At 45.3% G+C, this 14,408-nt stretch overlaps 2 protein-coding genes across 2 annotated transcripts in view; one reads left to right on the top strand and one right to left on the bottom strand.

Annotated features, from left to right (window-relative positions):
- TM7SF3 (transmembrane 7 superfamily member 3) overlaps window positions 1-997 on the bottom strand; it is a 20,658-nt gene extending 19,661 nt beyond the window's left edge. Inside the window, exon 1 of the mRNA XM_018556084.1 lies at window positions 896-997. Within this exon, the coding sequence (XP_018411586.1) occupies window positions 896-956 (61 nt within the window). The 5' untranslated portion in view covers window positions 957-997. The remainder of the gene's footprint in view (window positions 1-895) is intronic.
- Window positions 998-1,346: 349 nt separating this feature from the next.
- MED21 (mediator complex subunit 21) lies at window positions 1,347-9,540 on the top strand. The gene is made up of 4 exons (XM_018556078.1): window positions 1,347-1,411; window positions 5,675-5,789; window positions 6,202-6,302; window positions 9,314-9,540. Exons 1-4 carry the CDS (start codon window positions 1,370-1,372, stop codon window positions 9,488-9,490), a joined length of 435 nt encoding a protein of 144 aa, XP_018411580.1. The 5' UTR covers window positions 1,347-1,369; the 3' UTR covers window positions 9,491-9,540.
- The last annotated feature ends 4,868 nt before the right edge of the window (window positions 9,541-14,408 follow it).

Genomic DNA, 14,408 nt, shown 5'->3' with positions numbered 1-14,408 from the left:
AATATATATACATACATACATACATATATACACACACACACACACACACACACACACACAATAGATTTATATAAATATACATTTATTTACATGTAACAAAAAATATACACAATATAACATTACAGAAGGGAAGGTGTACTCCAGGGGTGAACAGAGTAATGCAACTAGAGAAAACCTAATATTTTAGACACCGGCTGTCATTTTTAAGGAGCGTTGGCTACCTGGCTCCTAGGATTTGTCCAGTCCTGATATATACAATTACTGGTAGTATGAGGTAGTATAAAAATAGAACACAAAATATACAGAAAACTGAACAGAAGGGATAGTATATGCCATTACTGAAGGAATGATGTAGTATAAGAATAGAACACCAACTATATATTATATTACTGAAGGGAAGAGATAGTCTATAGCATTAGTGAAGGGATGATGTAGTATAATAATACAGCACAAAGAGTACACAATATATAACCTATTATCTAATATGTCTGCCTTTTGCTATAGATTTCTTCCCCGACTAATCTTATACATTGAGGTGAGTTTATCAGGACTGGAGTAGACAGAATCTGGAGCAGTTGCCAATGGCAACCAATCAGCTTCTCTTGGTTAGTGTGTTGAGTTAAGCTTTGAGAAATGAAAGAGAGCTGACTGGTTGCCGTGGGCAACTGCTGCAGATTTTGAGGAATTGCCCTCATTGTATCTATTATTTCTTCTTGTGTTATATCATCTCTCCCATTTCTCTACTGCGGCTTCTAGATAGATAATACAAAGCACACTCATACAGGACATGATAGCCCCTCAGTGGGGGTGACAGGGCAATAGAAGCGGCGAGATGTTACAGATATCGCTCCTGGTATGAGCGGACACTCAGTACAAGTTCAGTCCGGTCTCTCACCCTCTGCACAGGCTCCCACCAGCAGCAGCCAGGTGGCGATCCACCAGTCCCCCATCCTCATCCTTCTCTCCTGGCTGCGCTCACACTCTCATCTCTCCTACACCAGCATCAGCAAAAACCCGCCCCTAGTCACACCGCACTTCCGGCCCCTGGGACGCCTCAGCCGCTACAAGGCACTGGCCACTTCCGGCCTATGGAACGCTTTCCAACACACTGCTCGGAACCTGCGGTGCGTGCAATGCATGCAGCGCTTTTCTGAAACGTCATGAGGAGGAGAAAAAAAATCTACGGGGTTTAGGGTCACGCCCACAAGGGAAAATGTACAGGGGAGAGCGGTTTCAGAGTCACGCCCACAGGTGAGCGGGAGGGTGGGTCTTAACGAAGGGCAGGGTTTCAGAGGATGCTCGGCTATCGCCAGCCAATTAGAAGGAGCGTGACTGTGGTGGGTAAACTGTGTAGTTGCCAATGTGAAAGATGGCGGACCGGCTGACTCAGTTGCAGGATGCGCTGAATTCGGTGAGTTGTTGGCGGTGTGTCCAGGGCTGAGGGGAGGAAAGCTTGGTGTCTGTGTCCTGAGCCGGGTGTGTTGAGCTCTCTGTTTGTCCCAGGCCTGCGCGGTGTCAGGAAAAGGGGCAATAAGGGCATTTCTCCTAGGCCCACCAAGAGGCCTTTAAGTGTCGTATGTCCCTGGGGCTTCAAGGAGTGGAAGATACCTATTTCTTATAATGTGGTAGAATATGGGCGATGACATTGCTGATCACCTTCTGAAAATACGATTTGCCTGGCTGTTACACTAATTCTCTGACCTCAGGATACTGCAGCCAAATCTTGTGTTTTGGCTAGATCTTCCTGTTCTGTCAGCAGGACAGGAAGTGAGAGGGAATCTCTATTATGGGTACACTGACAGCTTTAAAATCTTGAAAAAGATTCTAACTGATCCTCATTCTATTAAAAATGTTTTTATTGCTGCCTGTGCCCCTGATTAAGGGGGGGTTCCCTCGCTCCATGTTGCAACACCCGTTAAATACACCGGAAGCGAGTGTAAGCGATCGATCATCACTGCGTGGCTCCCACTTTGAGCTGCAAAGTTTTTCCTCTGATAAATGGCCACTGTGTACTGCACATGCGCACCGTGTCCCCATTCATTGCTATGGGAAAGCTGTACTCATGGCTGTCGCTTGTAGTACAACTTTCCCATAGGAATGAATGAAAGTTCTCCTCTGGGCTATTTTGTTGGTTTGGCTGCGGTATGCACATCTTTACTGAGACTGTCTCCTACAGTATTTCCTTTGTGCCCCAAAATATACTCACGCTTTAATGATGTTAGGTGTCATTTAAAGGAGAACTATGGGGTTAGGTCTTTTCCCCATAGTTCTCCTTAGGGCAACGGGAGGACACAAACTAGCGTCCTCCGTCACCCTAAGCTCAGTATACCGCGAGCTACAGCTTGCGGTATACTGAGACGCCGTAGCCGGAACGGATTAACTAATCGATTTTGAAAATAATCGTTAGCTGCAGCTCTAATCCCGACAATTATGTCTGGATCCGCCCAGCTGCGTGAGTGACAGCTGGCTCTGCCTATCTAGAGGCAGAGCCAGCTGTACCCACCCCCTCCCCCGTCCGTTCCGCTAGTCAGCGCTGGCGGATCGGACAGGGGGGGGAATCCAGTCACGGCTCTCTGCTGGCACAGGATCGAAAAGTGAGCGAACGCCGGTATGTGTTCGCTCACTTCCCTTCCCGATCTACTGAGCCGACCTGTGACAGTCTCATTGTCACAGGTCGGCTGAGTGAAAATCACTCACCTCAGAGTTCTCCTTTTAACAGGAAGGCTGAGGACACGTGAGTACAAGGGGTCCTGGTCCTACCCCCTGAGGAGGTGTCATCATGGTGTTAGGATACAGAGAGCGGCGCTGACCTCTTTATATAAGAAATGTAGGTGCATCAAGGTCTAATCACCACAAATTCCTCCAGAAAGCAATATCTGTTCTGTGTTATACACAGCCTGGCCAAAAAGAAAAGTCACCATCTGGATTCAGCTCAGCCGATAATTCAGAGCCTTCCATTGGATAATTCCTGAAGTGATTAATATGTCTCAGCTGGCAGCAAATTATTTAACCCTACCTGATGCAGTGAGCAGCTTCTCATTTCTTAAACAACCATGTCCGAATGTCCTGTGGTCACGGAAAACACCTTCTGCTCCACAAGGGTCAAATTATTGGCCTGCATCACGCAAAGAAACTGTGGAGATTGCTGAAACGGATAAAATCAGGCTAAGAACTGTCCCAACGCATTATTAAACCTGGCAGGATAGTGGTGAGTCATCTGTGAGGAAGAAATGTGGTCAGAAAAAAATCCTGAAAGATCTTGATCGGAGATTACTGAGGCCCCTTTTAGATGGCCGCTCCGATCAGGTCCGCCTGTCTGTTTTTTTTTTTTAGGCGGACCTGATCGGATGCCCAATGCAAGTCTTTGGGCAGCCGTGGGTAAACAAATGGGCGACCTTTTACACCCAGTTACCCCCGGCTCCAGCTGGTTCAGAAAAAACAGACGGAACAGTGTTCCGTTTCGCCAGACCAGAGTGTGCCGGTTCGGGGGTAATCTGATGTAAACAGACACATGTCCGTTTACATCAGATTCCCCATAGACAGACATGGGGTCCGGCAGTTTCAGTTTTTTTCCTCCCACCTCAAGATCGATGAAAAAACTGTGCAGACATGGATGTCACGGCGCAGACATTCGCTCCATACTGCTGTGATCAGGAGAGGATTGGTGCACGGATCCACTCCTGATCAGCCCCTGTAAAAGGGGGTTTAAAACGTTTGGTGAAATCAAATTGTAAAAAAGGAACGGTTGAACTCAGCGCAATGTTTAAATGTGAAAGTTTAAAGTATTTCCTCACCCACAATGTGAAGAGAATGGAAAGGGATTGGGGCTAAACGGCTGTGTAGCCTTAGGAAAACCACTCATCAGGGTGGGTTTAAAAAAGGGCTTCCATTTACTAGGGAGCATAAAGATTGGACTTTGGAGCAATGGAAACAGGTCATTTAGTCTGAGGAGTCCATTATTTACCCTGTCCCAGAGTGATGGGCGCATCAAGGTAAGAAGAGAGGCGGATGAAGGAATGCACCCATCATGCCTACAATACGAGCCTGAGGGGCCAGTGTTATGATCTGGGGTTGCTTCAGTTGGTCAGGTCTAGGTTTAGCAATTTTTTGTGTCCAAAAAAATAAGGGTCAGCTGCCTACCTCAATATACGGAATGACCAGGCTTTTCCATCAATGGATTTTTTTTCTTCCCTGACGGCACGTTGGACATATTCCAAGATGACAATGCCAGGATTCATCGGGCTCAAACTGTGAAAGATTGGTTCAGGGAACATGAGACATCATTTTCATATATGGATTGACCATCACATAGTCCAGACCTAAACCCAGGGCTTGACAAATTTGCTTTGAATCTAGGACCCAGATAAATAAAGTTAGGAGACAGTTTTTGTTTTTTAAACCAACAAAGCTTTATTTTCAAGGACAGTTGTCATTTTTAAGTACAGTTTTAATTGGCGCATACCTGATGTGTAGCACAATTGTAGTTTTCGTGCACAGTTGCATCCGACTGTTTCTGCACGCAGGGGCAGGGACTTTAATTATTTATTTTTGTAATTGCAAACATTTTTTTTTTCTTTACTTTATTCCTATCTCATGGGAGGGGGGGGAGAGGGCTGAGCAGCTGACAGCGGCCTCTCCTCCCCGGCTGAAGCAGTCTGTCCAATCCAATCCCCACCACCTCTGCTGATACAGGCAGGAAGAGGAGCAGGGACCGAAAGGGAAACACAGACCACAGCGGGCTTTCACTGGGGAGGGGAATTGGGGGAGCACAGCTGATGCAGAGGATGCAATTTCTAGTCGCTATGGCGTCTGGGATTTGTTGAGCCCTGTTTTAACCTCATTGAGAATCTTTGGGATGTGCTGGAAAAGACTTTATGCAGTGGTCCAACTCCCATCATCACTACAAGATCTTGGTGATAAAATAAATGGAACTCTGGGTGGAAATAAATGTCATAAGCTTATCGATATGATGCAACGGCGAATGTGTGCCATAATCAAAGCTAAAGGCAGTCCAATGAAATATTGGAGTGTGACTTTTTTTTTATAGCCAGACAGTGTAAATTGATCCCTGAATATTTGGTGACCATACAGAGAAAATTGGTGTGTCGTCTATAGCGGAGGTCACACCGCTTAGTCCGCTGACATTTGCTCTGGAAGGCTCCCTGATCTCTGTCTAATTTAGCATCTGTGAAATGTAGGGTTGCACAGATACCAAGTACAGTACTCGGTACAAGTATCAGTACATGTACCGATACTTTCCAGCTCCAAGACTACCATAGAGAAAAATTAGAAGGCAGCTGTCATTTGTAAGGAGCACACGGAGCTCCTGGGATTTGTACATCTCTGTTGTATGATTTTGTTTTTATAAATATAAATAAAGGGATGCACAGATACCAGTTTTGCGAGTACAAGTACTGGTACTTGCAAGTATGAGTACTGATACATTTTTGTTTATTGTCATGTGACAGTTTTTCTAAAACAATACAGACTAATGATTTCAGGACAGTGATGGAGTGCCAGAGCCAGATCCGCGCTGCAACCTCTGCCACTCTGGTAGTTCTCATGAAAATGCCAAGTATCTGCACTGGTACTCGAAAGGTATCTGTGCATCCCTAGTGAAATGACAGAAAATCTAACTCTAAAGTTTTACTTTTTTTCCTTTGTGTATTTGAAGCTCGCCGATCAGTTCTGCAATGCCATCGGTGTGCTGCAACAGTGCGCCCCTCCTGCATCATTCAACAACATCCAGACGACCATTAACAAGGATCAGCCACCCAACCCCACAGAAGGTAAACGGAGTGTACTTGTGGCTGGGCCAGAGATCCAACATATTGGTATCTCCGTCTTCTGCTTTCTATGTGTATAAATGAGCCCAGTGTAATATAATAGGCAAGCGGTAAAATCTTATGCTTCCTCGTCACCAGGTGACAAGGAAGCATGGAGACTGCTTTCTGGCCAATCAGGAAGCCGGGCGGCATATCATGACTTGCCGCCCGGCTTCCTGATACCGAAAGTTCTGTTAGGATAAGTTTTGAGGGCATTTGGGCGAGTACAAGTGCAAATACTTGGCTTCAGCACCGATACTGGTATCGGTGCATGCCTACCTGGAATGCATTTAGCTGATTTAAACTGAAAGTTCATTTGGGCATTAACTGTATTTCAGATGGATCTTGATAATTTGGATGTCTCTTCATGTTGCAGAGTACGCCCAGCTGTTTGCAGCTCTCATTGCCCGGACAGCAAAAGACATTGATGTTCTAATTGATTCCCTGCCCAGTGAGGAATCCACAGCTGCATTACAGGTGGGATTGGGATGTTGTGATGGACGGAGCTTTCTAGAAGACTTCTTTTATGCAGTTATACTATATCAGAAAATCTCATTGTGATTTGCCTTCCACCCTTTGCTGGCTGCTTGTGATAATATTTGTATGTGACGCAAGCTGTATACTATGTGAGTTTTCTGCACGTGCATAGTATTTCTGAGAATCTACTGCTGGCCCAGAACCTTGCATCCATCTGTCACATTCCAGAACCTTGGTGGGCAGTAGAGGCTCGGGACGTGAGAGGTGGAAGGTTGGGGGGATGGAGCTGAATCTTCACTTAGAGAGCAGGCAAGATCAGCCTGGATGTAGGATCCAAGGAGCTCCACAGAGATAATTGCCCATACTGTAGGGAGTGCCATACTGTAGGGAGACAGAAAGTAACGAGATTTCTCCAATGGGGGAAAAAAAAACGTATTTTTGAGTGAGTAAAATGTAAAACAAGGGTAGGCAACCTCGGCACTCCAGCTGTTGCAGAACTACAAGTCCCAATACATAGTGCATGACTTTTGACAGGCATGGTGACATTTGTAGTTTCACCACAACTGCAGTGCCGAGGTTGCCTTCCCCTGTGAACAACCTCAGAGGTTATTTATTACAGATATTTATATAGTGCCAACGTGGTGCTTTACATAGTGCACATTCACATCAGTCCCTGCCCTCAAGGAGCTTACAATCTAAGGCATCTATCCCACATACAGGGCCAATTTAGACAGGAGCCAATTACCTTCCAGCATGTCTTTGGAGTCTGGGAGGAAACCGGAGTACCCGGAAGAAACCCATGCTAGCAGGGAGAACATGCAAATTCTTTGCAGGTAGTGTCCTGATCAGGATTTGAACTGGGGACCCCCAGTACTGCAAGGCAGAAGTGCCACTATGCCATTTTATTGGTATCTGTGCCTGCCTGGCAAGGTGGCCCCCTCCAGTACCCTTCCTGGGGTCACAAGGATAAAAAAACATGACGTGAAGTCTTCACCTTTTTCAGGAAATGGTGTTTGGTTGGAGTTTGGATGTACCAAATTAACCCTTAGCAACCATTCACACCAGCCTGGTCTGCTGTGCTGTGTTATATGCACACACATTAATGTGTATTCCTTGTGTGTTAACATGCAGTGTGTTAAGGCAGCCCATTTATTTCAATGAGTTTCATATCACACCACAATAGACCAGAAATCGGGTATACAGCACTATTGGCAGTGCAACACACGGTAGAGCTTTGCCTTGCAATGCACTGGGAAGGTGCTTTGGAGTTCCAATCAGAATAAATGGCGTGGCATGAACATGTGTTACCGCAGCGCACTGGTGTGAATGGGCCCTAATACTGTCAGATTGCAAGATGCTTGCTTTATACTATGTGTAAAGTCAAGAGTGTGTGACTCTCCCCAGTGGGGTCACAGCAATAAAAACCTCGACAGAGGCTCTGGTCCTTCCCTGCGCTAACCAAAACTGAAAAGTTTTGACAATGGATACAGTTTAAAAGTTAAAGTGCGTTAATCATTTTTGTCCCTTTCTCGTGACTGAATCTAACCCACCCTCCCACTTAACAGATACATACTTGCATTGATCTGACAGCTGCAGTTCTGCTGTTTGTTTACATCCAGTGCCACAAATCTTCACTGTTCTCGCCATGCCTGTGCATTTCAGTTCCATAGAATCCGTCTCCAGTGGTCTCCAGACTTAAGCTGGCCATACACCTATAGATTTTCTCTGGTCAGATGGAAAAAGTGCAACAGATGCCTCCATCTACAGTAAACTGTGTGAATGGGGGAATCTCCCGCTTGGCCTAGCTTCAGTATCTTGCTAATCGGCCCCGCTGGCTCTCAAAATACCTGAACAATCTGATTGGATGCAGGCATTGTTCAGCTATTTTGACAGCCAGCGGGACGGACTAGCAAGATACTGAAGCTTGGTCCACTTTAGTGTACATGGAGGAATCTGTTGCACTTTTTCCATCTGACCATAGAACATCTGCAGATAATCTATAGGTGTATGGCCAGCTTTAGACTTTGCAGATCTTTTGTTTTGATGCCTCTGAAACGTATTTAGCTAATTTTACTAAAGTTCAATTGTGCTTTGAAATTCAGGTTAAAAAAAATGTGGTCTCAAAAAACGCCTGCAGGATTTCTTTTTTCTTGTTGCTCACGGCAACAAATCATATATTCAACTTCGTTCTTCACCACAGCATCAAAGAAAGTCTGCAGATAATCTATAGGTGTATGGCCAGCTTCAGACTTCATGTGGCTCTGTCCCGTTGGGCTGTAATGTACCAGGCTTGGCTAGTACAGTGAAGACTTGCACCGCTGGATGTAAACAAGCAGTGGAACCGCAGCTACCAGATTTAGATAAATATGCATCTGTGGAGGGGAAGGAGGGGTTAGGTTCGGATAGGAGAAGGGGGCAACAAGGATAAATGTACTTTATATTTTAAAATATCTCTAAAGCCAAAGCTTTTCTTTTTAGTTTTGGCTAGGGTAGTGAAGGGTTAAACCCCTGTGAAATGTTTTCCCTCCTCTGCCTGTATTAGGGACACAACAGGAAATTAGTGAGAATCTTTCCAAAGTGAGGAAAATCCCTTCAGAATGTAATCAGAACCGTTGTCCCCAATGGAAGATTTCCCCTCTCTTCCTGTTCTGGTGACAACTCAGAATTGGGATTCTGGAGTTTCATGACTTTTAGTCCTGGTGACAATGGTCAATTGGACAAATAGTGAGGGGGAATCTACCTAACGGGGACACAGATGCCCTCTCTACTCTAAAACAAAACTACAGAATTTTTTTTGGCTTTAGATACAATAAAAGGATAACCTGAGTTCAGGCAACAATCTTTAAATGTAGATATCCAGTTGTGTTCAGTTTTTTATGCATCACATGGGGTTGCTGGTATAAAAGATAAACGTCCGGTTGTATGTTTTAAATTGATTTATCAGACTGATATCTTATGCTCCGATGTTAGACTTTGTCACGTTTTCATTTTCTTGATCTGATTCTCTAAAGGCTGCCAGTCTGTATCAGCTAGAAGAGGAGAACCATGCTGCCGCAGCTCGTCTGGAGGAGGTGGTCTACCGAGGGGACATGTTGCTGGAAAAGATCCAATCTGCCCTGGCTGATATTGCTCAGTCCCAGCTGAAGACCAGGAGCTGCATCCTCCCTCAGCCACTTACAGAGAGCTAACACTAGAGGGCAGTGTTCCTCCTTCCTCCTGAGAACTGATCCTAGACGATAGGGAGCACTCTGCTCAGCCTTGCAAGCTTGTGCATCGCCAATGCAATAACATATGAGAATGCCACCTTGTGTTATGAGGACTCTACCCTCCCCTTTATATGTTAGATATGTCTGGAAAACATTTTCCTTTTTAAATAACCTCATCTGCTGCTAAGATATCATCTATCAACCCGTTTCTGCATGAAAAAGAGTTCTAATATAACTGCATTAACAAAAATCTTCTGTTGTCCCTCCACCTATTAATGTGGGGGGGTTTTTTGTGTGGTTTTTGCGCGTGTTCTACACACATGTTAAGTCGCGAGTTTTTGTGTGCAGATTTTTGTACATTCATGTGAATGGGCAAAACGCGCACAAAATTAATCTCAACGCATGTTTTCTATTAAGTCTGTAGGGACAAAACATGCTGAAATCTGCCCCAAAGTAGCTCATGTACTAGTTTGCACGACAAGGGCCATAGATAAGAATGGGATTCCTGGGGTTGAGCATTTTGTCGAGCTGAACCAGCTGCGACAATATGCTTAGGTGTGAATGGGGCCTAACAGTGTCACCCCCTCCTCCCTTGTCTGTCATCACTGTCCTTAGGTGCCTAGCTCATATTTTAGGTTTGACGCTCCAGATGTGATTGCTTATGGATTTCACAGCCACTGCACAAATGTGCAATGGAAGCATTGTTTCTTTATGATGTAGAATTGTTTGTTATTTTTTTTTGCTAATAAAATAAATGGTACAAAAATGTATATATTAATTAGAAGCATTTTCTTCTCGGCCTTTTGGCTAAGATCAAGTGTAGTATCTGTTCTTATCAGTTTTCGGTGGGGAAAAGAACCGTCCTTGCGGGGGATGGTTATTTAGTACTCGCTGGAGTGAAAGAGCGTGTGGGTTTCCTCCCCACCCCCTCCCTCCTGATCTATTCTATGTGCGCCTGCCTGGCACTACACAGCCTCTGCAAAGTGATTGTTTAGGCCAGGTCCTATTCTGGCACTGGGCCTGTGCTCCGGCCCCATTTATTCTATAGATGAGCTGTACGCATTGTACCCTCCGGCTATTACAGCAGAACTACGGCCATTGAATAAAAAAACATATGCTGCAGCACTTAATTATTACTGCATCTGCACTAACCAGTTTCTCTTAAACCCCCTGCAAAGTTCCATAAATACGGTTGCTCTCCTGCCAGTGATGTCCACCTAATACAGCTTCCTGTGATGTCAGCAACGATGCTGCAATGCTCCTGAATTCAGAGTTCCCACTTTGATGTAGGCTGTGCCTGCTTGCGACTTTCAATAAAATAACACTTTATATACAATTTGCAGAGTCATTTGCCCTGCGAATCTCTGAAAAATATTCATTCTGTGTGAATGGAGGCAAAAGCAAACGTTCTTGGTACTTCCTATATTTTCTTTTCAGGTTGAACGTAATATAATGCCACATTATGGCCACTAGATGAAGCTGAAGAGCATAGGAAATAAGTATATAGGTATTTATTTCCTAGGCTCCTGAACTCCATTTAATCTCAACACACATTACACAGACTCCTTGTACTGCTTCTCACACTCCACCGCTGCTGTACAGGGGCTGCAAGTGGCTGATACTAGGCACTCAATTTCAGGTACTTACGCACTGCTTGCATAAAAAAAATGAATTTAATGATTATGGAGCTGAAATAATGAGTGTCTGTCTGCCTAGAATTAAGTTTAACAATTTACAGTATGTTATCTATGGACGATATGGAATATGTCTTTTTTTAAAAATAACCCAAAGCAACAGGACTTCTCTGAACAATCCAGTAGGTACCTCGGCTTATATTCGGGACGGCTTATACTCGAGTATATACGGTAGTTAGAGATGACCAGCAAAATTTCTTCACGAGAAAAAAAACCAGCAAGTCCATTTACTTTGATTTATTTTTTTACAGCTATACCATGACCTGGATGAAGGAGAACCTTCCAAGCTATGGAATATACACCGATCAGCCATGAACATTATGACCACTGAGAGGGGAATAACATTGATTGGTTACAATGGCACTTGGAAGTGGGCAGGATATATTGAGCAGCAAGCAAACATTTACAGGGTTATTCACGAAGGATCCAGCCGTAGCTTCGGCTCTCTTCGGCCGCTGGACCTCTTCGGTTTACGGGCTAATCACAATAGCCCGTACAGCAGCAGAAGGCATATGGTTTGGCTCAACTGCGCCGAAGTGACGGCCAAAGGCCCTGCAAATGACAGCTAGGCGGAAAAACCGAGCCAAATGCCGTTCTGCGGCATTCAGCTATTCACTCACTGCCGTTTGGCCCCTATGAGAATAGGGGCGAACGGCAGCGTGTGAGCTGCTGGGGCCTCGGCTCAGCATATCCAGATGTTGGATCGACTGAGTTGAAGTCCTTATGCACTATGGCTCAACCAAACATGTAGAGCATGTTCGGCTGACCGAAGTGCAGCCGATGTATGGCTGTGATCAGCTGTACATGCTAGAAGCGAATAGCCGAACAGCTTCGGCAGCTTTGTGAATAACCCTCTTTGTCCCTGAAGTTGATGTGTTGGAAACCAAAAAAAATGGACAAAGAAAGGTAAGGATTTGAGTGGCTTTGACAAGGGCCAAATTGTGATGTCTAGACGACTAGGTCAGAGCAACTCCAAAACTGCAGCTCTTGTTGGATATTTCGGGTCTGCAGTGGTCAGGAGTTTTTGGTGTTGACCTTTCCTCCAGATTCCCCAGATCTCAATCAAATGGAGTATCTGTGAGATGTGCCGGAAAAGCAAGTCCAATCCATGGAGAACCAACCTCGCAACTTAAAGGATCTGTTACTGACGGCCTGGTGCCGGATACTACAGCATATCTTCAAAGGTCTAGTGTCGTCCATACTTTGACGGGTCAAGGCATAAGAGGATTTGCTCAATATTAGGTGGGTGGTCATAATGTTGTCAGTGTATACATAAAAGATGATATCCTTGCATGGATGGCATTCATCACCGGCTGGGTTCACATAGTGCTTTTGGCATGTGTTGAGTCCACGCCTCTGCACAGACAGTTCGTATCTCTATAGATTATATAGAAGCATCATATTTCACCGGAATTTCCCGCAGGACGCTCTCCAAGTCCTACAATGGACCCAAGAGGTAACTAATACGCGGACAGGCCTATTTTGATAAGGGGACGTTTTCCAGAAATTCGGCTGAGATAAGACAGTCTCTGCGAGTGTTTGTGCTCCGTCTACAGCCCAATATAGAAGTTACGGCTCTATATTAGGCAGGAATGTTCCATTTTCTCTAAATATCCTCTTCTCATGGAATGCCAGTCATAGAAAAGACTAAACCATATCTAAATGAGAAGTCCTCCCTAATTCCTAAATTCAGTTGTACATTCTGAATGCTGGCAAATTGCCAATGAATGTGGTGAAATCCAGGGGTGTGAGTGAGCAGAGATTCAACTTTTTCTTAAATCAGTAAATACACTGAGTGGCCAGATTATTATGACCACCCCATCAGTACTTCGTTGGGCCACGAGATGACTCAACGAGATGACTTCGTTGGGCCGCCTCGTAACTCCACGAGATGTTGAAAGGTGATGCGAGGAATCTGACACTGCACTGTTGCCCTTCTGTTGTCTTGTACCAGTCTTGCCACTCTCCGTTCTGCCCTAACATTGACTAGTTGCTGACGGCCACAATTTGCACGTTCAGACCCAGATTTTCGGCTCACAGTCCAGTCTTTAAACACTTTAACAACAGCTGCTTGAACATTTAACAAATTCTGCCGTTTTGCTGATACTCGCTCCTGGCTCCGTGCCAACAATCACCCCACGTTCAAAGGCTGTTAAATCGCATTGTTTCCCCGTATCTTCAGAAAGAAATCACTTCTACTGTCATGGTAAACAACCTGCTTCACTATTTATAATGGTCTGGCCCTCTAGCAACTTCAGCTATAGCTAATTTGCCTACAAACGTCAGGTGGTCATAAAAATCTGGCCACTCAGTCTATACCTCATTTCTCTTACTGCATTCATCTTAATGGACCCATCCAACCAAAAGGGATATTTTAGTTTCCATTAGAGCCTGGCAGGTTGAGTCAGCTCCTGGCTTCTTATATGTTTTGGATGCTCCAACAGTGAGATCTCCCTGCCATAATTCCTGGGTCTACCCCTGTCCACCTGGGAGCTTCGGGTGTTCTGGCTCCTCCTCTTACTTTCTCCATAATATAAAATAAAAGTGAAATCCAGCAGGGATGGGGGGAACCCTTACGAGTACAGCAAGTGTGCACAGGGATGGTGGGAACCCCTCATAATGGGCACAGCAGGTGTGCAGAGCCAGGAACTCAGCACAGGGATGGTGGGAACCCCTCACAATGGGCACAGCAGGGGTGTAGACCCAGGAACGCAGCACAGGGATGATGGAAGCCCCTCATAGTGGCCACAGCAGGTGTGCAGAGCCGGGAATTAATCACAGAGATGGTGGGAACACCTTATAATGAGCACTGAAGGTGAACAGATCCGGGAACTCCAGAGAGGAGGGACCTGAAGGCATAGCTTATCCCGCTGGGGGAATGTCCCCTCTTCTCTGCCGGCATCCATCACCAAGATGGCAGCGGCAGGTAACAGCGCGTGACGACAGCTTGTGTGCGATAACATTGCGCGTGCGTGATGATGTAATGGCGGGGTGTCACCCAGGGGCCTCTCCAGGTCACACCACACCTTGGGACGCCCTGTGCTTATCCCTGAATTAGTATTACGCTGGACCCATTTACAATTCTGTGTGGCATAAACATGAGCGTACCATTCATTTTGAATGGCACCCCAATGCAATGCAGTGTGACAAGTTGGTATACAAAGGGTTGTGTACTTTTTTAGGCACATTAGGGTGTGTTGATGCCC

This window comes from Nanorana parkeri, unplaced genomic scaffold (genome assembly GCF_000935625.1).
Source record: "Nanorana parkeri isolate BGI_ZX_2015 unplaced genomic scaffold, ASM93562v1 scaffold224, whole genome shotgun sequence".
Lineage (NCBI taxonomy): Eukaryota > Metazoa > Chordata > Amphibia > Anura > Dicroglossidae > Nanorana > Nanorana parkeri.
The sequence above is the reverse complement of the archived record's forward strand: the minus strand, read 5'-3'. Positions and strand labels throughout refer to the sequence as shown.

Bases quoted from the DNA above. Each gene is read 5' to 3' on its own strand.
- MED21 (XM_018556078.1), top strand. From the start codon at position 1,370: ATGGCGGACCGGCTGACTCAGTTGCAGGATGCGCTGAATTCG. The intron at 5,790-6,201 runs GTAAACGGAGTG...TTCATGTTGCAG, and splicing joins GCCACCCAACCCCACAGAAG to AGTACGCCCAGCTGTTTGCA. The intron at 6,303-9,313 runs GTGGGATTGGGA...GATTCTCTAAAG, and splicing joins AATCCACAGCTGCATTACAG to GCTGCCAGTCTGTATCAGCT.